This window comes from Peromyscus leucopus, chromosome 9 (assembly GCF_004664715.2).
Source record: "Peromyscus leucopus breed LL Stock chromosome 9, UCI_PerLeu_2.1, whole genome shotgun sequence".
Classification (NCBI taxonomy): domain Eukaryota; kingdom Metazoa; phylum Chordata; class Mammalia; order Rodentia; family Cricetidae; genus Peromyscus; species Peromyscus leucopus.
In genome coordinates, this window is record NC_051070.1 from 93,723,262 (window position 1) to 93,747,537 (window position 24,276).

At 45.8% G+C, this 24,276-nt stretch overlaps 1 protein-coding gene across 2 annotated transcripts in view; it reads right to left on the reverse strand.

Moving 5' to 3' along the window:
• Positions 1-24,276, reverse strand: part of Rarb (retinoic acid receptor beta) — a 648,871-nt gene that overhangs the window by 103,327 nt on the left and 521,268 nt on the right. For both annotated transcript variants that reach the window (XM_028875672.1, XM_028875673.2), the window contains one exon: positions 14,666-14,814. In XM_028875672.1, coding sequence (XP_028731505.1) covers positions 14,666-14,814 — 149 coding nt within the window. The remainder of the gene's footprint in view (positions 1-14,665; positions 14,815-24,276) is intronic.

Genomic DNA, 24,276 nt, shown 5'->3' on the forward strand with positions numbered 1-24,276 from the left:
CAGCTCAAGACACTGTGAGACAGACACAGCCTTTGAAATTAGAAATACACAGTCTATGAGGGAAAGTATTATTATACACCTTCAGGATGGGCAGTTTGTTACATGGAATTGGTAACTAAGACACTCTGAAGGACTTAAAAGTCATTTAATCATACTTCGTGCCTTTATTTTAGGAATAAACTCTAAAAAGGAATCTGTTTAACCCTCATTACAGAAGAGCTATGAAAAGAAACTCTCTACCCTGTCAACCCTCTGCCCACCTCAGTGAGCCTCGACTTGTTATCCACTGGTATACATGAGAAATGGGGAAAGATATTCAAGGTCAGTTCAAATTGCCCATGAGAAGTGATCTTAATAGTCAATAAGCTCAACTATCATACAAAATTAAAATTACCACCTTTGTAAAACACCAATAAGCCATCTCTTCTCAAGTGGCAAACTGACCCCATGTGCTGGTCTTAGGCCATGGTCCCCAAAGCAGTGTGGCCATGAATGGGTGGGAGGAGACCATGAGGCAGATCAAGTATGCTTCTGAAACATCTGAGTACTCAGAGGGTTCTCCCTAAAACCAGCACTGAATGGTAAAGGACACCCACAAAAATTGTCCTTCTTCTTTTCTATTGACAGTCTTGGCCAACGTGGTCATCGCTATCTCCTTTATCTGCCCCTTACTTAGCCTTTGTCCTCTGTAACCTGGACCTTGAACAAATGTGCTGCAATCCTGATGGTTCCTCCACCTCTCTTGCATATTATCTATTATTGATTCATTCAACAAACATCTACTGACACATCCTGCCAAGCTTTGCTACAGGCACTTAGAGGGTAGTGGGGATGAACAAGGCTAAGACAGTCCTGGTGTTCCTACTGGCGATACACTAGAGCAAGATGGCGATTGAGGAGACAACAAAATACTTAACAGGAAGTGCCACACCAGAAGTTCCACACTAGGACCCCAGCCACATCAGGAGAAGGCCAGTAGAGCACACCCTTTCCATGAAGACTCCCCAGGCCAGTCATTCTCACATAAAGACTGGGATAGTTTCTCAGATTCATGAGGAGTCCCTCGGAGAGGTAGAAGAAATGATTGAACTACAGAGATACGTTACAATCATCATTTTGCGGGCAACACACCGGTTTTCCCTAAGTTTATCTCATGAGCTATGCCCCAGGAACTTATAAAGACGTTTATAGAGAAGAATGGTAAGAGAGAGGACAGGACTAAGGGAAAATGTCCCAAAGGGTTTTTTGTTTTGTTTTGTTTTTGTTTTTTAATGTATTTTTATTTTATGGGTATGGGCGTTTTGCCTGCATGTATGTCTGTGCACCACTTACATGACCAGTGCCAGAAGAGGCCAGAAAAGGGCATTGGAACCCCTGGTATTGGAGTTATCGAGAGCTGTGAACCACTATGTAGGTGCTGGGGATTGAATTCAGACACTCTGGAAGCAGTTGGTGCTCTTTACCGATGACTGAGCTCTCTCTCCAGCCCTCAAAGATTTTATATAGCACCCCTGAATCTGAATCAGTGAGTGCTACTGTACAGAAGGACCAACCCCTATGGCTCTCTGCACATTTACAGTGGCAGGCCCATTCTTCTGAAGGCAAAGTAAGCTCACCTTCCCCTTCTCCATCCAAGTGATGTGGGACCTCTGGAATGGCTGCTGTAACAGTGTTGGTAGCATTGGGGAATAAGCAGGGCCAAACAGCAGGCATCCCCCTCAATGCCAGGGACAGTGACTCCACAGTGCCAGGACTGGTCTTTGAAGGAAGGTGACATGGAGAAGGACTGTGTCTATCCAAGATGCAATGCTTCAGGACACTGTTGTAGAATATTGTTTTAAGGTTACTTTTGTTTATGCTGCATTTATTTAACTCTGTGAAACTGTGTTACTATGCCTGTCTAAAACACCTGATGGTTTAATAAAGAACTGCCAATAGCAAGGCAGGAGAAAGGATAGGCAGGGCTGGCAGGCCAAGAGAATATATAGAAGGAGAAATCTGGAATGAAAAGAAAGGAGTAGCCAGAGGAGGAGGACCTCAGTGGCCAGCCACTCCGCTACACAGCAAGCCATGAAGTAAAAGTAAGATTTACAGAAGTAAGAGAATGGGAAAAGCCCAGAGGCAAATGGTAGATGGGATAATTTAAGTTAAGGAAAGCTGGCTAGAAACAAGCCAAGCTAAGGCCGGGTATTTGTAAGAAATAATAGGCCCCCGTGTGTGATTATTTGGGAGCTGGGTGGTGGGCTCCCCAAAAGAATAAAAAGGAAAAAACAAACAACACACCATGATTTTGCATTTCCATATTTCTGCAACTTAAGCCTTATTTTAACACAAAAGGAGGGTGACAATCTTGACTGTAATGGAAGAAAGCTGTGATTAAGACAATAACCAATCACAGTTTTCACTTCCATCTGGAGCCTGAGCACCAGGGCAAGCAACCAACCACAGGCTCGATTCCAGTAGTATGAGCACCACAAGTTTAACCAGTCACAAGGTCTCTAGGCAGTAGAGCCTGCCATGGCCACATTTAACCAATCACGGACATCCTTGCTGCTGGAGGGGACCTGTGGCCATGCGCAAGTGTTGCAGAAAGCGAGTGACCACGAAGCTGCTTGAGATCTCATTGGATCTCCTGCAGGAGGCAGAAGGCCTTCTGAAGAGAAGAGACGGCTGTCTCTGCTTGAGCTCAGAGTCAAAGACAGCCACACGAATGTGACTGCTCCCCAAATGGCTTGGAGGGAAGGAAGCAATAGTTACAAAGACAAAAAGTTCCAAAAATCCAGCTAAATCCTATTTTTTCTTTTTTATTGAAAGCTTTTTATATGTCCTTAGTAGAAGTTCAGCTTTATTATTCAGTAAGTTACAAAAATGTGAAATAACACCAGTGTACTTAAACATAATTGATTCCCAGCGCTTTTCATGGTTGGTTATTTATCTGTGACATGTACGTAGGAGAGCATCAGCTCTTTGGATGTCTCTAACATTGCCCCCACACTCAGTCTCCTCTTTCCATTACACTAAGTAGTAGAGAATCAGGAGGCTCTCTCTGTGGCTCAGGGTCACAACAGATAAGATAGAGGGAAGGAAGAACTCCCTAGATACATTAAAAAAAGGGTTCTCATGGTTCTTAAATCACCAGATTCCTGGTGATCCATTCTGAGGATTCTCACATCTTGTGTGTGGCTATAAGGAAAGACATTGGTTTGTATTTTAAGCCAATTATATTCTTTGATGAAAGAGAGACTTGCATTGGCTGTCTTACATCATTGATTGTTCTTGTGCAGATTCTGTGTGGCCCAATAAACTGGCTAACAGAGTTGGGACCAGTTGAAGGAGCATCTCAGTGTCAGGACATGCCTGTGGAATGCGTAAATGTCAAAGGCCAGGACTCTCCTCCAAATGCTGCTATACTGAAACTAGCTCTTTGTGTTTCTGAGACATTGCAGAGGTCTGAGCAATAGCTTTCAAAGCATTGCTTGGCATGAAATGCACCCAGAGTCCCAAGGTCCCTAGACATAGATTACCCATGATCCCGGCAGAGACAAGCAGAGATCCAACCCGCCGCTCTCACTTCCCTGAGGACAGCAAAGGAGCTACCAGCTTTGGGCAACAGTGGTGGTTCCCATGATCTGGGGGACTTTCCAGGCTCGTGTGAACTGGGCAGCCATGTCGTGACTTAGAACACTCTGAATACATGGAGAAAAATCAACACCATCTGGCCATTGTTCCTCCATGAAAATCCTGTCTAGACCCCAAGTCTTCTCCCATTGCTGACTTCCAGTAGGGCTCTCCAGTATGCATGACTCTGAGAAGTGCATTTCACACACTCCAGTCCACTTTTCTCCAATAGAACATTATTTTTGTTTTAAGTAGAGTAAGAAACAGCTTTCATAGAAGCCGAGCTGAGAGGGTGACTGAAGATTTTGTTTCTCTTTATTCAATACTTTTTGAACTCCCTGATTTGTGTCTTAAGCACTGCAGGAAAGCCTGGGTAGTCAGTGGGCTGCTGTGGGAGCCTCAGAAAACAACTGGAGAAGTAGACTTGGCCATTTGCTTTCTTGCATTTTGACACCAGTTACAGGCAGCAGACTCCCTGGAAGATGGCCACCTTGTCTCTGGTGACAGGGGTGATGACAAGCTTCACACAAACACCTTTACCTTGTACACTGATGCAGCCTGCTTTAGAAATAAAACAAAACCGATCCAAACAAAAATGCCCCAGGGGACAGTGCTGGGCACAGAAGTGGTGCCAGAAGCCTGGGCAGGATGCTGCTAGCAGAGCGATGGAATCTTTTCAATGTGAATAAGGCTCTAATAGGGGCAGGCCTGCCAGACCCCAGCTTTCCTCTTTGCCGTAGACAATGCTCGCATTGTGCTTGCAGGAGGAGCACACATCATTAAGCCCTTCTCTAGGCCTGATCCAAGGGCCAGTTCTAGAGCCCACGGAACAAACGCTTCCCCATTCCAGAGTTGCTAATCCACACAGCATGTCCAGTCTTCTTTCTGCGGCGGAAAAATACGGAACAAAAGCCACAGCAGCCAAATGGCATAGCTCACAAGAAGCACAGGACATACTCCAGCCCCAAAGTAATGCTTTTGACAGTAATGCTCAATGAGAGAACGACCTCTAGAAGGTGTGTGATTTCCATTATGTGATCATTATGCTGGCCTAGCAGGGCTCTTATCGTTAATCAAGGACATAGGCTTTTGCCATAATATGAAAACAAAAAGCAACTGGGTCATCTGGTGTCCTGCTACGAACACTGGAGGAAACCCTGGCTTCTGTGTCCTAATGAGAGCCATCTGAAAATCTCCAAAGTTTGTTCTGAGGGTTCTGGGATCATGCTGTCTGGGGTGAGTTTCACCTCCTAGACTGAGATTAGAATCTAACTCTTCATAAAGGTTCAACTCCACTGAGTAAGGTTTTCCCTCCCTGTCAGAATGGCAAAGCATTACACTAGGCATATGGGGATGTTTGGGGTCGCCAGCTGTTGAGAACATAGTTTAATAAGTTTCAGGGAAAAAGTTAAGGGCAGAAATCTATCTAAGTAAGTTTCTACAGAACACATTTCAGAAGAGCTCCAGATAAGTCAAGGTCACACATGGCAGAACATGGTCTAGTCAGCTTAGTTTCCTCATCTATAACTTAGAGGAGGAAAACTCTCATTCTGCTTACTTCTTTAATATTATAAAAAATGAGCCAATCAAAACAAAAGGCCCAGGCTAGAAACCATTAGCTCTTGGGATAGCCATTCATTCTTTTCCATAGTAAGAAGGCTGGACCTGGATACATGAGTAAACTACTCCTCCCATCCTCTTTCGTAGTTCCTTTGGTCATGTGACCAGTTCTAGCCAATGATGTGTGCTATTTCTAGTCCAGTGGTTAAGAAGAAATTTCCTGATTTGGCTCTCTCCAACATCCCGGTGGTTGGAATCCTATGAAACTGATGGACCAGCCCAGGTCAAGCTCAACACTGAGCCTGAATTTCTAGTCAGTGTATGAAAGAGAGTTTTCCAACCAGGGACACATACAAACTTCAGGCTGTCATGGGGCATAGGGAAATTCCAGAGTACATTTCTTTTTTGTCAGATAAACCAAGTGAATTTCATTCTACTCAGGAGTTTGCAGAAACACAGAGGCTATGAAACTATAAGGCCGGCCTATTGTTTCTGTGTGTAGAGTGGAACAGGAGCAACCCTGAACAGGAAGTCTCAGCCCTGCCCCAAGGTGGGGGGTGGGGAAGAACTGTAGAAATAGGAAGACCTTCCCAGAGGCTGAGCCTCTTCTACTCGTCCATATGAGTCCTTGAGGGATGAGGAAAGAGAATGGACAGGGGTCAGTAAAACAGCCAGAATGAAAAGGACCAGGAGACTCAGCTTCTAAAAGTGTCCAGAGCACCAGCTACAAGGCTAAGTACCTTTCTTACCCAGAAAATACTATCTTGACTCACCACTCTTTGGAGGAAAGCTCAAAAGTATACTGTCATTCCGAAGAAAAACAACATTCTTAAAAAGATTTTATTTTTATTTATGTGTAGGGGTGTGTGTGTGTCCAAAGAGACTAGAAGAAGGTGTCAGATCCAGCTCCCCAATGCAATTTCTCGGGTAGTTCATTTGATCTACCTGAAACACAGAGCCACTGCACCTTCTACACAATGTTCTGTAGGAATTCTGAGAAAGCGGCTGATTTTATTGACAGCCAACTCTGATTTAAATCAGAAAATCAAGTACTGAGTTTTGGTAATTAAAAAAGAAATGGATCCAGGTCTCCCTGCACCAGGTTTTGAAGACTTCACTGGGGGTTCAGAGTGACAGGATAAGTACACACACTGGGACTCTTCCTCTACTGGGTGACAAGGCAGGCCTTTTTCCCAGTCACCAAAGACCCATCTTTAGTTTGTTTACCATAACAACAGCAACGTCAGTGATCTGACTGTTTTCAAATTACAAGTAAACATTTAAAGCACTGGTCTCAAACTTTAAACCCCTTTAAGACTACTGAAACAAGCTATCTTCAGGAACTCGGGAGGGAGAAGCAGAGCTGCGGCTTAACTTAGAGCTTAGCCTCCAGTTCCTGTTTATTCATATGTCAGAAAGGGGAGAGACTTTTCTGCCTTTACAACCCAAGCGCATTTCTCAGATTAGAAAGACATTTGAGCAGCCACAGACGGGAGAATGGAGCCTGTCCCTCCCAGGGTCCGATGTCCCTGGATTTGGAGGTAGAGTCCCTGTGCTAAGACCTCTCTTTCCACACCAAGAGCCCAGAGTGCTTGTAAGTACACCCTTCCAGCTTCCAGTTCCTAAGGGTTTGTTTTTAAAGACAATGTCAGAGAATATATCTCTTGTGGTTTTGGCTTAGGTCTCTGAAATGGAAGGAAGAACTTCCTAAGAAAATTAGCTGGACTTTGGTCTCTAAAGTCTCTCAGGATGTTTATAAAATTTTATAAAAGTTTGCCTGAATGTATCAAGCACCCTCTATAATTAGGTTCAATTTGTCATCTAATTAGATAAACTTATAAAGGCAGGCTTCCTGACCTAGCATAACGCACAGACTCGGCCCTGTGTATACAACCACCTTTGGTAAAGTTCTCTGATTCTTGGGTATCCGTACTGAAGCAAACCCACACACAGGAGTAACTATCAGTGTGATGAACTCTAAAAATATCCTCCAAGCAGAATTCAGTGTTTATCAGTGCCAGTCAAGAACACAATTCTAAAAGACCATGTCTGCACAGTACCGCAAAGCACACTTAAGTACTTAACCGAAGCTCCCAGTGATGAGCACACATCCATCTCCTGAGTGCAAACTCCTTGTGACTGAGTCTTCTGCTAGGCACACCCAGGCTCCTCTCTGATGAGGCAATATAGATGAGAAATGCAATAAAGGAAATCAATCAATCAAACAAATAAATAAATAAATAAATAAATAAATAAATAAATGCAGATGAGAAAAAGGACAGAATCAGCTTGGAGGGTTGGGGTGTGTGGCTGAGGTCTAAAGGCTTACTGTCTGCCTTAAACAGAGGGTCACCAATACGACTTCAGGGCTCTTGGTGGAAAAGATTCCACTGAGGCTTCTGGGGCCTTGTCCAGGGTTTCTGTGCTGTGGACTACTGGTGGCCTAGAAGCTGGTTTATGTGTGAAAACCCACGCAGGACAAAACGGGGAGAGAGCACAGGACAGAACAGCCCTGGGTGCCAAGCCTACACGGGTCTGTCTGCAGGTGTCATTTCTAGGGGAATGCTCCTCCTTGGAACTTCTTCTTTTTCTCCTCCCCCTCCTCCTTTCCCCCTCCTCCTTTTCTTCTTCCTACTCCTTATTTTTCTTCTTTTAGGTTTTTTTTTTGAGATAGGGTCTTACCCTGTATCCCAGGCTGGCCTCGGATTCACGGTGACCCTCCTTCCTTAGCTTTCTGACTACTAAGATTCTAGGTGTGCCACTATGCCTGGGTATTTTTTTTTTCTAAAAGTTGTCAGCATGTTAAGAAATGTTTGTTTTTCACATGGTTGCCCAGGGAGTGGGGATCTTGAACATGACGCACTTCTGCTACCTCCCTTCTTGTGTGTGGTGCAGCTAAGGGCAGTGGCGGGTGCGACAAGAGAGACAAGACTTCCTTCCCAGCGCTGACAAAGACCAGCTATGTGCGCTTGACCACGGTCCTTAACCTCTCGGCTCCCTCATCTGTGCAGTGTGCAGAACTGCTGTGGGGCTCAGTGGGTTCCTGGAGCAGAGGCCTAGGCAGTGGCCAGTTTTCTGCTCCCTGCACAACTCTATCCTTGGGCATACGGGACTGGGCACGGTGTGCCGCTCCTACCTGCTTTCTGTAGGCCCTGAAATGGGTTGGAAGTGTGGCTAAGCATGGATGGTGAGTTCCGTCACTGGGAGAGACATGCCCAGGAAGCGAGAGAAGACAGGACGCAGAATGGAGATGCATGCCTGCATAGCTGTGGTTTCTCTGTGCAAGGAGGCCCTGCCAGCTCTTCAGCCAATGGATTTAGGCTTAGTTAAGTGATTGGTTAGTTTAAAAGCACACTGGCAACCAGTCTCATGATAAATTAAAAAGCCAGGGAAGCAGTTCAGCAGTAGAGCACTTGCCTAGTATTGCAGAAGTAAAATGTGGAATATTCCTTTACACTGTGTGAGTATATGCCACTGTGATTGGTTTAATAAAGAAACTGACTGGCCTATAGCCAGGCAGGATAAGGTTAGGCTGGAGAACCAGACTAAGAAGACACTGGGAAGAAGAAGAGCAGAGTCGGGGGAGACACCAGGAGACACAGAGCGAGCAGGATGGGAAGTACGTACATGAGGAAAATGAGCCTCAAGGCAGCACATAGATTAAAAGAAATGGGTCAATTTAAGTTATAAGAGCTAGTTAAAAACAAGCCTAAGCTCTTGGTCAAGCATTTATAATTAATATTAAGTCTCTGTGTGGTTATTTGGGGATCAGCTGGCAGGACAGAGCTGATGGGTGGTCTAGATGGAAAACTACCTATAGTAAAATAAATTAAGAAAAGCATTTGTCTCTCTGTGGTTGCCTTATCTCTAGTTAGAACTCACCCACCACTGTGAGCAACACAGCTGAACCTAATGGGCAGTGCAACATGGCAACAGAAAAAGGACATGAATCCAGCAGGGCCTGGGCCATGGGCCACCATAGAACAGCTGATCTTCGCCTGGTCGTCAGATTAAGACCCTCCCAGAACTGCACCAGTAATAACTGTCCAGTAAGGCACAAAGCACTGGGTTGTGCAGTGGGAAACATGGATATGGCAGTGGATGGTATGTGATCTCATGACCTTTCCAACCAGATTGCTAGGTGATGTTGGAAGGAACTCAAAGAGAAGCAAACCACAGGTTTCTCTGACTATGATGACTAGAATGTAGGCACTGTGAGGTGAGTCGCTAGAGCTCTACACAGGTAGACATCAGCCCTTCACGCAGCAGGGACAGTTTGACCTGCTATCTCCAGAACAAGCACCTGGAGCCACCAGCTTCTGTGTTCTGGGCTGTAAGAAGGGACATGTCACCATGTACTGTGTCAGGGGTCAGGGAACTACAGCTCAGTGCGCCTGGGCCATTGTTTGTTTTATAAGTAAAGTAGTTGGTGCAGCGCCATCGCATTCTATGGCACATCTTACTGTGCCTGGCTGGAGGAGCAGGACTGAGTCATTCTGACAGAGGGCTGACATCTTCAAAGCCTAAAATACCTACCATATGGCTCTCCACTGGAACAATTTACCACCCCTGGTCTACAGCAACCCAGGTGGGCTTGGATTGGGTCTTTGCCTGGGTCTTGAAGGAAATAAGCTGTGCTTATTTTTGTCAAGAGGAACGAGGAAATGCTGAACGAGCATTATCAGTGGAGTGCTCACACTGGAACTAAAGTCATCTCACCATGTGTAGTAGCTCTGTTCAAGCTAATGAGAAGACGAGCAGGAACTAAACATGTCTGGGGCTTTGTAGGAGCCAGGTATTATATACTATGCCGTGTACACATAAAGTATGTATGATGATGCTTCATTGGTGCCAGGCTATGTATTCTATTTTCTATAGTATATGGCATGTACCTAGAAATTAAGTGTGCAATGATGCTTAGTAGATACCAGGTATTATTCAATATGCCATCTACATGGGAATTAAGTGTGCACAGTGCTTAGAAGGTGTCAGGTACTGTTCCACATGCTGAGTACACAGGAATTAAGCATGTATAGTGCTTACAAGGTTCTAGGTGCTACTCCACATGCTGTGTGCATGGAAACTGATTTCACATTCCCAGTAATACTGTGATAAAGATTACATGTCTCTATATGATGGAAAAATTTTGATTGTTAGTTGTGATTAGATTAAGAAACACCCAGGGCATTGACGAATGTCTTTGGGTGCGTTCGTTCTTGATAGTGATTCTAGAGAGGGTTAGCCAAGGGAAGCCCTGCCTGTAAAGTGTGGCTCCATGTGTTGGGGATCCAGACTCAGTCATAAGGAGAATGGAAGAAGCCAGCTGAGAACCAGCACGCCCCTTTCTCTGCTTCCTGACCTACTGAGATGTGAGCAAACAGCCTCTGCCACCACAAAAAGATGTATTGTACCCTCAAATGGTAAGCAGAGAAACCTCTCTGCCTTTAAAGTCCTACTTGGTCAGGTTTTCAATCACAGTGACTAGAAAAATAATTCATCCATTCCATTCGTCCAGGTGTGAAAACAGCAGGAAATGTAATGTACGTGTTTGTCCATGGCCATCAATCTGGAAGTAGCCTAGTTGGGATTTGATTCCTGAAATTCACGCTGTAGATGATACTCAGAAAGCTAGTAATGGGAGTATAATACATGACTCAGGCCAAAATTGTGCATAAATCATCTATATGTTAGATATGACTCAGGGCATCACTAGGCACACATGGCGGACCTCGAACTCATGATCCTCCTGCTCCAGCTTCCCACCTGCTGAGTCTAGGAAGTCTTCAGTACCTCTGGATAGTCATTTTGTTTATAGCATTCTTTTATGATTTTATATTGATAAACCTTTGACTAACTACACTTTCACATTTTGTTCTCTTTGTGTTCTGGAAAACATGTCACTCAACTGGAAGTCCCCTAAAGAGGACCATCCCAAGGGTGTGTCTAGTGGCTTTGTTGCCATGGTGATGTTGTGTCAACATAGCAGCCGCTGACTGTCCCCAGAGGTGAACCACACCCATTCATTAAGTTCTGACCATCATCATGTGTCACTGCCACCTGGTCCCTTGGAAGATGGAGGGTTTTTTTTTCCCCAATAATGGTAAGGTCATCATGGTCATGACAGGCAGACGCCACTACCGGCACTTCTTTTATCTATTTATTTTGAAGAGGGTCTCAAGTATCTCAATCTGAACTTGAACTTTCTATGTAGCCAAGGGGGACTTTGACTTTGAGCCTCCTGCCTCCACCTCCTGAGTGAACAGGCAGGTTCCACAATGCCAAGTTGAAACAGTGCTAGAGAAGAAATCCAGGACTGCACTCTGCTGGCTGAACCACATCCCCATCCTCTGTTACTTCTTGAGAAGATGTTCTGGATTCTATTTGGGGTTCCTACTTCAGAGCAGAGGCTCCCCACTTGGAAGAGTGAGTGACCCTTCTTCTTCAGAGAAGAGCGAGATCAAGCAGGGGCCAATAGTGCCTTTGCTGGTAGTCAAAGTGGTGCATGCACATGACTTCCTGTAACCCTCCAATTAAACAGAGGTGCTCCAAAGGAGAAGTTGTGACGAGTCCATCACCTGACCATCAACAGGGGGAGTCTGACATGACCGACTTCGTACAGACTTAACAGCATAAGAGTATTGGCTGTCTGGATCAAAAGCCTTGGAAGCGATTGCAAGGGGGAGTGGAATTTGCAGCTGGCAGAGTGCTTGTCCAGTGTGCACAAGGCCCTAGGTTCAATCCCCAGTCACCCCCTCCCGCCCACACCCCACTTACACAGCCTTCTAAGTATATAAGCCGCTGACTTAACCATCTGTTGTTACTAACTTATCCACAGGTATACCAAAGACTATGAAGTACTATTTATAAAAGATAAAAATCAGAAATACCTTATTATATAATAGGGCTAATTAGATAATTTATAATATAACCACCAGCAATTATGTTAATTGTATCACCACAGAAACTGTGTAGTTGTGTAAATTTTGACCATAAAATATAATTAAATATAAAAAGCCATTTAAAATTGACTATACATTATAGCATTATATATTTATTTTTATATAAAATATAATTTATTTTTGTAATAAAAATCTATAAATGCACATAAACACTGAATTTTAACTAATTTTTCTCTGGGGAAGAACTGTGCTGTTTTTTATTTTTTAGACACTGACTATATTGGTGTTTTCAATAACCAATAAGAGTTTGTTTTGTACTTAAACATTTTATTTCTTGTTTCTGAGTACATTCCTGCTTTACTTTCTCATTGTTTCACTTCTCTTGATTGCTACACTATTTTCTCAGCCAGCTCAAATGCAGAGTAAGTTTTCCCTACCACCAGGGGAAAGGCAGCCAGTGCCCAGCCACCCCAGCATCAGTATTCAAGTTCCATACATGCCGGGAACTCCACGATCTCGTCTAGTTCATGGTTCTGATGAAAGGATTTCCCATCCTGAGACTCGGGTCCACTTAACCGCGTTTATTGGTTGTTTGTGCTGGTGTGAGTTTATTTTTGTTGGGGTTTTTCCTAAAGAGTGTCAGAATCCCACAGTAAAACAGGAGGTCAGAGGATTAGCTGAGCAGTGGTTAATGAGAACAGTTTGTGCTGGGGGACGGACGGGAAACCGCTTACTCTGCAGGTCGGCATCTGCCTGAGGGAGGACAAGCCTGATGCTGTCCTTCCCGGCCATCATGCAAGCAGGAAGCTGCCACACCTTCTCCAGATTTCTGGGTTCGAGATAATGAAAATTGTTTGGCAACCAAGAAGCATGTTTTTGATGATGGGGTAGCTAATATCTGTAATCCTGGCACTCAGGAGACTGAGGCAGCTGGATTGCTGTGAGTTCCAGGCTATCCTGGGCTACACGTGAGACCCTGTCTCAATAAGTACATAATTAAAAGTTTCTTTTCATTTATCTTCCAAATGAACATTAGAAACTGATTTGTTTTCATATTATGCATCAACTGGACAAAATGCACCAGCATTCCACTGAAGCCCTCTGAAATGTTAGGGTGTGTTTAAGTGTATCCAGCTAAGGGTGAGTACTAGCAATCAGATGCACGAATGTGAGATTTTTTAGCCAGTGCTGGCTGCCACCTTGGCAGGGACAGAAGGGAAGAGAGTTCTTTGAAAGCAACTCTCACATTCCCAGGGAGAGCAGGACTCTTAAGTGAATTTCCCCAAACTGGTATTACACTGTAAAATAATATCATGTTTCTTAAAACGATTGGTAAACAGGGGGAACTCTTGTCATTGCTTTGTGGGACTGAGTGACATTGATACATTTGTTCATTCTGTGCCATTAAGCACCCACCCTCAGAGGACCGAGGAGGAGAGGAGGGCCTGCCACTCATACTCAAAGGAAATGGACTACAAGGCAATGGCCCCCAGCCCCATAGCCACTTCTTGAGACAGCTACTTGGAGCTGTTCCCATCAAGGATGTTCTGACCTGTCGATGCTAGGCTGACCCCTGACTGGTTTGGCTATCAGCATGTTGCTCTGGATACCTGCTTCTTTCCCAGAACTGTGAGCTGTGGAAAGGTCTGTTGTATGAAGACATCAAGCTGTCACTGACATGCTACACCACAGTGCCTGACTAACACGTATAGAAACCGCTCATGCTGATAAGTCCAGTACCACAGAGCCTGTAAAGTTATCCTCACACTCTAATCCTCCAGATGAATCATTCAGTCTAGATATAAAACACCAGACCTGCACAGCCAGATAGAGAGGACTAAATAGCAGCTCTATATCTAGGGAAGAGCTGGCTCAAAACAACAGTTCCTTGGAGACATTTCTGTGGATACGTCTCATCTGCCCATGAGTCACTTTTGGTTTCTTCCTTGAGATCACAAGGCCCTCTTTCACTCAGTTATGCCTCTTGGCCTTGATAATGGTTATCTAACGTGATTCAAAGCAGCCACCTCCTGTCTGACACATGTTCAGCCTCCAGTGTTCTGTGGGCAGAAGCTTTAATCCAACTCTGCTGAATTTACAATGCATCTACAGTAGCAAGTCTGTACAAGCTGAAAATCAAAGTGTAATTCAAAGGCCACAGGGCTGAGGAGGCAGCCAGGAGATAAATCCCAATTTCAACCTTGGCTCGCTGCAAGTTGTTTCAGTGGACTGTCAGTCATATTTAAAAATAAAATAGAACTACAAAGACACCAGATGGCATGTCCCAAGAGAAACAGGGCCATGCTGCTTAGGACTCCTTCAAAATGTTCTTAGTAAGAAAGAACTTGGCAGGGAGGGGGGCATTTTAAAGGCCCAGGACTGTTTGACCTCAGTCACTCATTTACAGACATTTCTGAACTTTAAACTAAAGAAATGAAAGCAGATGACAGAAACCATGAGATGCAGCCAAGCTACAGTCCCAGCTGGAGGGGATGCTGCAGGTGTCAGTCTAGCTGCTTCTGGAGTGGAAGAGGTCACATCATGGGAGTTAAGGGGAGATGAGGGGGTGAAGCACTGGCGGTACTCACCTTGCACCCCTCACAGGCACTGACGCCATAGTGGTACCCCGATGACTTGTCCTGGCAGACGAAGCAAGGCTTGTACACCCGAGGAGGAGGGAGTGGAGATGGTGGGCTCGGGACGAGCTCCTCGGAGCTGGTACTCTGTGTCTCAATTGCTGAGGTAGAGAGGAGAGGGAGGCACATTTCAGTTCCTTTAGCTTGCCCAGTCAGTTCCAACATCTCTGCGCCAAGCTCACAACCCCAGCAGGATTAAGCCCACGGAAGCAACTGTCCTCGTTAGCACCAGCCCATAGTGATGCTGGATGACCCCTGCAAAGCAACCTCACAGGCATCTAATTTGAAATTCACGGGCACCATGAGGGCGATGGATCCCAAGTTACCCACGAGAAACAGAAATCCAACCCAGGTCCCTCAGGCAGAGCCTTGTCCAAAACCAGCAGGGAGAGGGAGGAACCAAAGTCCAAAGTCAGCCCTTTGGACAAGCCCTGGATCTCTCTTCTGTTTCCTCTGGCTTCCTTTTATCTAGTGGTGGATGCATTGTCTGATGCTGTTGCTCACTTAACCAAAATTTAGTCGTCATTTATTGTGTATTTATTATGACAAACTAAGGAAAGGCCTGCCGAAGCCCAGTGCCGCGGGTGTGTGTGGCTGAGCCTTTGCCATGTAGCCGTAAGGGATAAAAAACATGATTTCGGGAAGCCCTGCACTGTGTTGGGCTGGCCCCGGGCCTGCAGCACCACCAACCCTAGCTTAGAAAGTACAGTTTCTGGCCTGTACACACAGAAGGCACATTTGATACAGCCCCAGGTTGGTGTGCAGCTCATGTTGGAGATGGAGTAGGTTGCACTTAGCTAATTTCTAAGGCATGTACATCTGTATTATGGACATACATTTATTCATTCGTTCATTCATTCATTCATTCATTCATTCATTTATTTTAGGAAAGGGTATCACTATTATAGGCCAGACCAGCCTCAAACTCTCAACTCTTCTGCCACTGCTTCCCTGATGCTATGGCATAAACATATGCCACCTTGCCCAGCTTTTTATTCCAGACTATAAACCACATGATCCCTATTTCCATTATCCAACCACTCAAACTTCACTGAGATGGAAATGTGTAGAGCTTGGACCGGAGTGTTCTCCCACCAAAGTCAGAGCAGGGACTGGCCCTTTGCTTACTGTGGGCAAACAGAGCACACGATTGAGAGGAGTCAAATGGTGTTCCAGAATCATCCAATCTCCAAATCATTTACAAGCCCCAGAGTATTTCCACGATGATCAAATTTCTGTTTGTCGCACTGTTCATAACTGTGCTGGTAAGACGCTTTCCTGGTTGGTTTCTTCTGTAACTGTGCTCACAGCACTCAAGTTCCTCCACTTGCTGGGCCTGCTGCTAACCCACACTGTCTCAGCTGTGGGGGGGTGGGGGGGGCTCTCACACTGGGCACAGTGTTCTCAGCTGCAGACGCCTCTTCCTCAGCCTCCCTGAGTCTGCACTCTCTACCCGTGCATTGGTGCAAGCAAGATAATTATTCAAAGGTTAAAATTAACCTGTCATCTGCCTACGGGGAGCCTCCAACAGTCACGAATGAGGTCAGAGTCCTCACCATGCTCTAAGGGGTTTCTCATGACATGCCCTCACTGACGTTCATCCTCCACGATTCCCTCGTTGGCTGAGTCCTAAATAATTGCTTTCCGCCGGGCGGTGGTGGCACACGCCTTTAATCCCAGCACTTGGGAGGCAGAGGCAGGCGAATCTCTGTGAGTTCAAGGCCAGCCTGGTCTCCAAAGCGAGTTCCAGGAAAGGCGCAAAGCTACACAGAGAAACCCTGTCTCGAAAAATCAAAAAAAAAAAAAAAAAATTGCTTTCCATTCTTCTTTTGAACAAGACAAGCTCAGATAGCAATATAAGACACCAGCTCTGCTGCTGCACCTGTAGCTCCGGCCATGTAGGGAAGGCAGAGACCTGATCCCAGGAGCTCTAGGCTAGGCTTGGAGCATTGCCAGACCCTGTCCCAGACAGGTGAGCAAATAACCATACCAACCATTTTCTCCACCTACAAGTTCCAAGACCATCAGGTTTGGCTATTATTTTTCTCTTAGATCTCAGAGTAAGTGCCACTCTCTCAGAGATGACTTCTCTAAAGTACCCTTGCCGTGGAAGAGAGTGTGGCTCAGTGGTAGAGATTGTGCCTAGCATGTGTGACACTGTGGGAACAATCCAATCACAAATCCAAAGGACAGAAGAAAAACAAGAGGCCCTCCCTACCCCTGGTCACGGTGTCATGTTACTTCATCTTATTTTCGATAAAGTTTTAACTGTTGTCAAGATTTAGAAAGTTTGTCTGTCTACAACTTCATCTTTTACAGTGGTTCCCCCACCCCACATACAGTCTTTGTGAGGCCAGGGACCCCATCTACTGTGCTCACAGCTGTGTGCCAGGACTAGGGGGCCTTCCTATAGAGCAGATAATCAATAAACACTGGTTGAACTAATTCATGAACTTTTCCCTTTTTTTTTTCTCTTTTCAAACACTAAGTGCTCTTCTAAGTAGTTAAATGGTAACATTTGAAATCAAAAAGCACTCTTATACTCATTTGCTTCCTTAAAAAACTAATTAGCCCTTTGGAACAGAATCAACTATGATGATAGCATTTTCATAATTCATGAAAATCCTGGAAGGAATTCATTAGGGCAGTATGGGTCCTAGTAGATAAATCCATTACGGTCTTTACAGGTTAGCTCTGTGGACAGTGATGAGACATCCGTCTCGAGTGCGGACTCTCTGGCACACAGAAGCCCTGGCTCGGGAGAAGGCGGTGGCGCAGTGGTGCCAAGTGTCCAGCAGACAGGGAGGGGCTGGCTCGAGAAGTCTCTAAGGCTGGCCACGACCAAGACCCCCACACTCCTCAGTGTCCCTCTGAAAGCTGATAAGGAATCGCGGCATCCACGAGAAAACAGTGCTCACTGAAACTAATCTCTGTAAAATTGTAAGAAAGTTCAGGTGTGAGTGCTTGTGAATACGCACATGAATCTCTCACCATCGCTTCTCTTTGCCATCCCCCTTGTGATTCTGGGATACCCTTGCCAGACTTCCTTCCATGCACTTAAATACCTTTGTTTGCTAACCGAAGTGGAATTATACTGAGATTGGGGCACTGTTTGGTTTATGGCGTCATGACTGTAGTTCCTTGTTAGTATTTTTCCTGCAAAACATCTCTCAGGAATGAACATCATCACAGACAATCTCAGTGTATTTCCATCTATTTCTTTGGGATAAAGTCTCAGAATTGTAATTATTAAGTTTAATAAAGAGTATATTTCAAAATGATTTTGTTAGTGTTTAATTCATGCTGATAAACTGGCTTCTAACGACTGTCCACATTCATGCCCTTGCTCCCATGCTCATCTTTAGGTTGAGCTGATGTGTGTGCTTCTGATTTATCCATGGGCATCAGCAGCTCTGCAGAAACATCGCCAGCGCACACTCTGTTCTTCACATGAACGAGGCTGCGGAACCCCTGCTAATACACTCTGTTCTTCACATGAACGAGGCTGCGGAACCACTGCTAACACACTCTGTTCTTCACATGAATGAGGCTGCGGAACCACTGCTAATACACTCTGTTCTTCACATGAATGAGGCTGTAGAAACATCATTAGTGCACCCTGTTTTTCACATGAATGAAGCATGACCTTTTGTGGAACAGCTGTTCTGGCTTCCCTAGGACTGTAGTAAATAGAGTCCTGTCAGGGCTGGACTCAGCTGTCACAGCCATGCCCTGAATTTCAAAAGTGGGTGGTAATTTCTATAAATATGCCATTTCAAATACCTGTACTGAAGGGAACCAGTATCTTATCTTCCCAGTGAGGAAACAGACCGGGGAATGAGCTAATCCCAAGAAGTGTGATGCCTGTGGGACTGAAAATCTCTTCTAAGCAATCGGCAGAGCCCTGGACTCCATATTCTCACCAACCAGTATGGTCATGGGCCTGTTCACCACAGCACAGGAGAACTATGCTCTCACCCCATGTGCCCAGGTCCTTGTAGCCCAAAGGACGGGATCATCCAGGCTGTGTCAGATGCTATGTGGCGCTCAAGATGAGCTGGACCTGGTGCTGCAGGGCTTTCTGCCCTGCTGCTTGGGAGGCCAGGGCAGGAAGGAAGGTGGCAAGCCGTGGCCTGGGCTACAGAATGAGTCAAAGGCCAGCCTAGGCAAGTCACTGAGATCCTGTCTCAAAATAAAAAAAAAATTCTGGGGGGTGGGTTTAATTAAACAGTAGGGTATTTGCCTAGCATACATGGGACCATGGGTTGAATCCTCAGTACAAAAAAAACAGACCAAAAAACGACTCTATTTATATATACAGTCTGTGGTCTTATATTTCCTCTATGTGACCTACAGATCTTAAAGTGACACCAAACCAAAGGGAATGAAATGAAAATTTCAAATTTCAGGAGCAACAGAGTTGGCTGAAGGCAAACATTCCAAGGCATGTTCTAGAATGGAAACCAGGATGTGGCACCAAGATAAAAGCGGCGGAGGATTTCAATGGAATCACTTGGTCTTTAGTAATGTAGCATAAACACACTTTGGCTAAGTTTATTGGAGTTCCTCTTCCTGCCTGTCTCCCTCCCTCCCCACAAAGAGCTGGGGATTTGGGGGGATGGAGCTAGTTCTCCTTCCCCAGGGACAGTTTTGGTATTTAAGGTGGATCCCCTTTCACTGGACACCTTTGGCATTTAAGGTAGATACAGATGGCTTAGCCATTGATCTGCTCACGGTCACCCTGCTTAAATCAATAATCTATTAGTCCCTTTAAATTAGAGTTGGATTCATCAAATGCCCTTGAGAGGCCTCAAACATTTTCTTCCTTATTCCAGGCAAGTACAATCAGTCCACAGAATGATAAAAATTTCGCTGGAAAACTCTGCCGGCTCAGCAGACAATGCGTTCTGTATTAGCTCATTCAGCAATCTCCAACAGGCCAAACCAGCGGCCTGTAGACGTCCGGGGGGTGGGGGTGGGGGTGGGGTGGGGGTGGGGGGAGAGGCTCCTGTAGCGTCATTCAATAAAGGAAGGGCACTACAGCCACCCCGGTGGACCGCAGGCCGGGGAGTCAGTCTTGGAGGAATAATTCCGATCGGGCGCTGGACTCCCGCTTGTATCCGTTGCTTACTTGTTTACGTATTGACGGACTCTGTTCCATTAGGTCACTGCCTCCCCACCCACAGTATCATCCAAACTGCAGAGTAACTGCTGCCTTCTTTGCTACGGTATGGGCAGAGTTGGGGGGCCTGGTTGTGCAGCCGAGGGATGTCTGGGTCCACAGTCACGCAGGAGAGAGGCTGACAGCCCTGCTTGGGAATAATGTATCTTGGCGATTGAGAACTAAGTTGGAGCCAAACTTTCACTGAGAATCTGTGAAACCTTGTCACTACCACAGCGTTCACAGGCTGGTCCTTGAACACACAGTGGTCTGTTGGCCTTGCCCTTCTTTTCTTCCTCCTCCTTTCCCTTTCTTCCATCTGGTATGGGTTTGTTTTGTTTTTATTTTTTGCTTGTTTGTTTATTTTGAGACAGACTCTGCTATGTAGCTCAGGCTAGCCTTAAATTCACTATTTTGCTAAGGCTGGCTTAGAACTCTTGATCCTGCTGTCTCAGCCTCCTTCTTTCCTATTAATGTTCCTGAAAGCATGGCCCACAGCAGTAGCACCTCACAGCTAGCAGAGCTGGCATCGGCCTTCAACTTGTGACTTTTCAGCTGGTCTGCGGTGAAAGGCCACTTCCCAAGCCCACCTTTCATTAACTGATCACATGCAACCAAAACCAAAAGGAATCTCAACACAATAGAGACAGAGGAAATCAATGACCATCCCAAAGCAGCAGCTAGGAACTAGCTCTAACAGACACAAAGTCACACCCTCACGTTGTTGGAAAAGGTTCAAACCCTGGCTGTCAGTTTTTGCCTCTCTCCCACTGGGACTGGCAGCAGGCTACTGAGATGCAGGGACCAGCACAGGGATCCTGCCTGCACACCTGGGCTGCTCAGGAAAGCCCACACCTATTGGGCCAGCACAAAAACAGGACCAGTACCACCACTGAGGCAGCTTCTTAAACACTGCCATAGCCCTGGGGGTTGGCTGGGTCCCCAAATAAAGCAAAAAAGAAAAACCTTAAAACAAAACAAAAGAAAACCCCAAACATAGCTGCCTGTTACGTGGGTGGTGGGTGTTGCAGTCAATAACTGGACTCACCTGGGAAAACACAGTATAAGTGTCCTGTTGTCAACAAAGCACCTGAGGGTCCCTTAAACACACAGAATGTCTCCAACAATAGCTGCTTCACAATTCCTTTCGTGCTTGGCATTTTTCTAAAGGTTAGATTAAGTAGCAGATAGTGCATTTAAGAGCTCAGTAGATTCTTTGGCCTTTGTGAGAGCTAATTTACAGCCCACTAGCCCCTGTTGACAGATTACAGGATTCTATATGCGGCTTGATTAGAGGCAGGCAGGTATCAGGCATCATGAAAGGCCTGCCTCTTGACTAGAACCTTCTGATTGAGACAGTATTTTAATGCAGCCTCTGGGCAGCTGATACTTGGCGTGAAAAAGGAGCTGCAAAGCAAAAGGCATTTCCTGCACAGCCCCTGGAGAGTTTGGAGCCTAGATCTGGGGTCGGCGGGTAGGACTCACTGCAGCTAATTAAGGGCGAATGGCGAAGTTGCATTTGGTCAAAACATCCAGTTAGGTTGGATTTTTGTTGGCACCAGAGAGCCGATCTGAACGCGCCCCCCTTCCCCCGCCCCACTTTTCAGAAGATTCTCTGCAGGATCGCAAAGCCCACAGCTCGGCTCACATACATAAGGGAGAAAGTCAAAGGAAACGCCAAAGTTCAACTAAAGTACAAGTAATTAGAACCAGATTGGGCTGTTGCATGCGCGCATGCGCGAGCGAGCTTGCAGAGCCTTTTTATTAACATATCATTTTCAGGCCCGGGGACGCCCTGGGGGTGGGGGGGTTGGGGGGTGGGGGTGGGGTGGGGAGACTCTTCACCAACCAGGCCTGGGGAAGAGGCTCCCAGGCCTCTCAAAGGGAGGTTTGCAAATGTGTGGTTCGCTAGGAGTGCGGGCCACCAGTGGTGGAGCCTGAGGATGCTTCACAGGGCAGGGAGGAGGAGCAGCGGAGGGAAACCCCACCCCAGCCTTGGCGTCCTGACTCAGTAACCTGCCAGTGACCCTGGCGCTGAGTGTGCTTGCCCAGATCAGCACTGACCCTAGTAAAGCAGGAGAAGGCATGTGAGACTCTCTCTCCTGCTCTGACCACACATGTAACAGGTGCTGGACACAGGCAGGGGTTGAAAAGGCTCCGTGGCGAAGGCTGATTACTGAGTTGCTAAAGAAAGCCTTGCTTTTCAAAGTATAGTTCCTGACCCTCATTCTGGTTATTGAGAGGACACGGAACCCAGGCCACCCCCGGGACTGTGTATCATCTGGGCATCTTACTAAAATAGCCAGATAATTCCTGTGTGCATTGCTATTTAGATACTTCAACATGAAAATGTATGTCCACTGTCCTCACCACTTCCTGATTCCATTTTGCTGGGTCTCCTTGGCTGGGAGCTCCACCAGCTTCCCAGTGCACCTGGGAGTAAATGTTTCACAAGTTAAGATGTGTGCTCTGTGGAATTAACTTGCCCGAAACCAGAAACCCTCTTCTCTCTCACGAATTTGGCTGTGGCTTCCAGCCAGTGCTGGGCTCGGTTATCAGGAAGGAACCTGAAGGAGCAGTTTCTATTGTCTACGGAGCACTTACCATGTTCCTGGTCTCGCTAACCCATCACTCCTCCCCAAAACCACAGGGAGGGAGGGAGGGGGCGGGGCTCTCTCCCCTCAACACAGAATCACCGTCTCACTATCCTGAAAACTCACTTTCTGTGTCTTCATTTTCCACCTGTCTAGCTTAGTTTTAGGCTGGGGAAGAGTCATTAAAGTCAGGACTGTGGAGCTAGGTAGCCCTCTCTCTTTAATCCACAGGCATGATTTCCCAACACTGACATGATTCAAGCTCTGAACCTCAAAGAGAGAGAGAAACCCTGCCTCATTCAGCCCAAACTCCACCTGTCTGAGCTCACCACCAGCGGGAGAGAAGCACTCCTGGGAATGAGTTTTACTATAGTTACTGATGTCATATTTTCACAAGGGACCACAACATGCCCGAAACCCATTCAATTTCGTCACACCCATCCCACTTCAAGGAATGTATGTGGAATTTACCTTCTAAGGTGTTCTGTGTGATGCTGTTTCCTGGGACAGACGAAGTCAGCTCAGGCCAGGGTTCAGATAGACTTTCCCTGAAAGCAGGCAGGCCAACACTGCTAACTGTGAATTAATGATCTGGCTGGAGGCACTGGAGTCTGAGCTGCCTCGGGAGTCAGGTCAGCATGGAACTGGGTGTGTCACATTGTTAAGGTCCTCTCCAGAGTTTATCCCAATGCCACAAGAGTTCAGCTCCACATCCTCCTTCTAAATCAGGAGTCCCATAACTTTTAAGGTGGCTATTGTACTAACATGGTTTTCATGTGCTCAGATTTCCCAGATGGGAAGCAGACTAAAACAGGAGTATTGAAGTGTCCATCATGCAGACACACCTTCTTTATTTGTGCTCAAGAAATGTGTGTGAAAGCTAGGTTGGCATCAGCCTTACAAAAAAGTAACAAGAAAGCGGGGTGTCGTGGTTACACCTGTAATTTTAGCACTCAGGAGACTAAGGCAAGAACACCACAGACTTGAGGCCAGTCTGTGAGTCCAGGCTAGCTCTTGTCTCAAAACATAAAATAAAAATTAAAAGGAGAAAAGTGAGCAATGGAAAGATGATTTTCAGGCGGCAACTTTGAAATCCTTTGCCCATTGCTATGTTCTGAGGAGGCTCCAACATGAAGGATTGATACGAGAATTTAAACAAATGTTTCTTCACAGAAACAATGCTCTGTTTGGTTGCATATACATTCCCTTGAGTTTTTCTGTGTCATTTCTTACAGGTGGAGGCCATATTTACAGCCTAAAATAACTGTGAAGCTAATTTATTTCTGATGGTGCGGTTCTCTTGATGACATCATGTGCCTGCACAGGCATTGTGGTGGAGATGAAGGGATTTGTAGGTTTGGCTGCCGAGCCAACTGGACTTCATCTCTCTCTACCACACATGAACATAGCCACTGTTGAGTTTTCTTTACTTCTCTGAGCCCCAGTACTTCTTTCCTGAAAATTCAGATGGTCCTAAAAATTCTTGTTGACAAAAGGGAAGCAATATTTGGAGCTTGCCTGGCATATAGGAAGGGCTCAATAAATGATAACTAATGAACTTCCATACACTAAAGGCTCAATAAATGTTAATTAGTAGACCAACATATAGTAAGAGCTAAACAAATGTTAACTAATAGACTGACATATAGTAAAGGCTCAATAAATGCTAACTAGCAGACCCTTCCAGTAAACATTTCCTTCCACCTTCCTTATTCTAGAGCAGTGTTCCTAACCAGCACCAGTGTCTCCTATGGGGACACTGCAGGACTCTGGGCTGCTGCTAGAGAGATGGGGACCAGCAGCCTCTG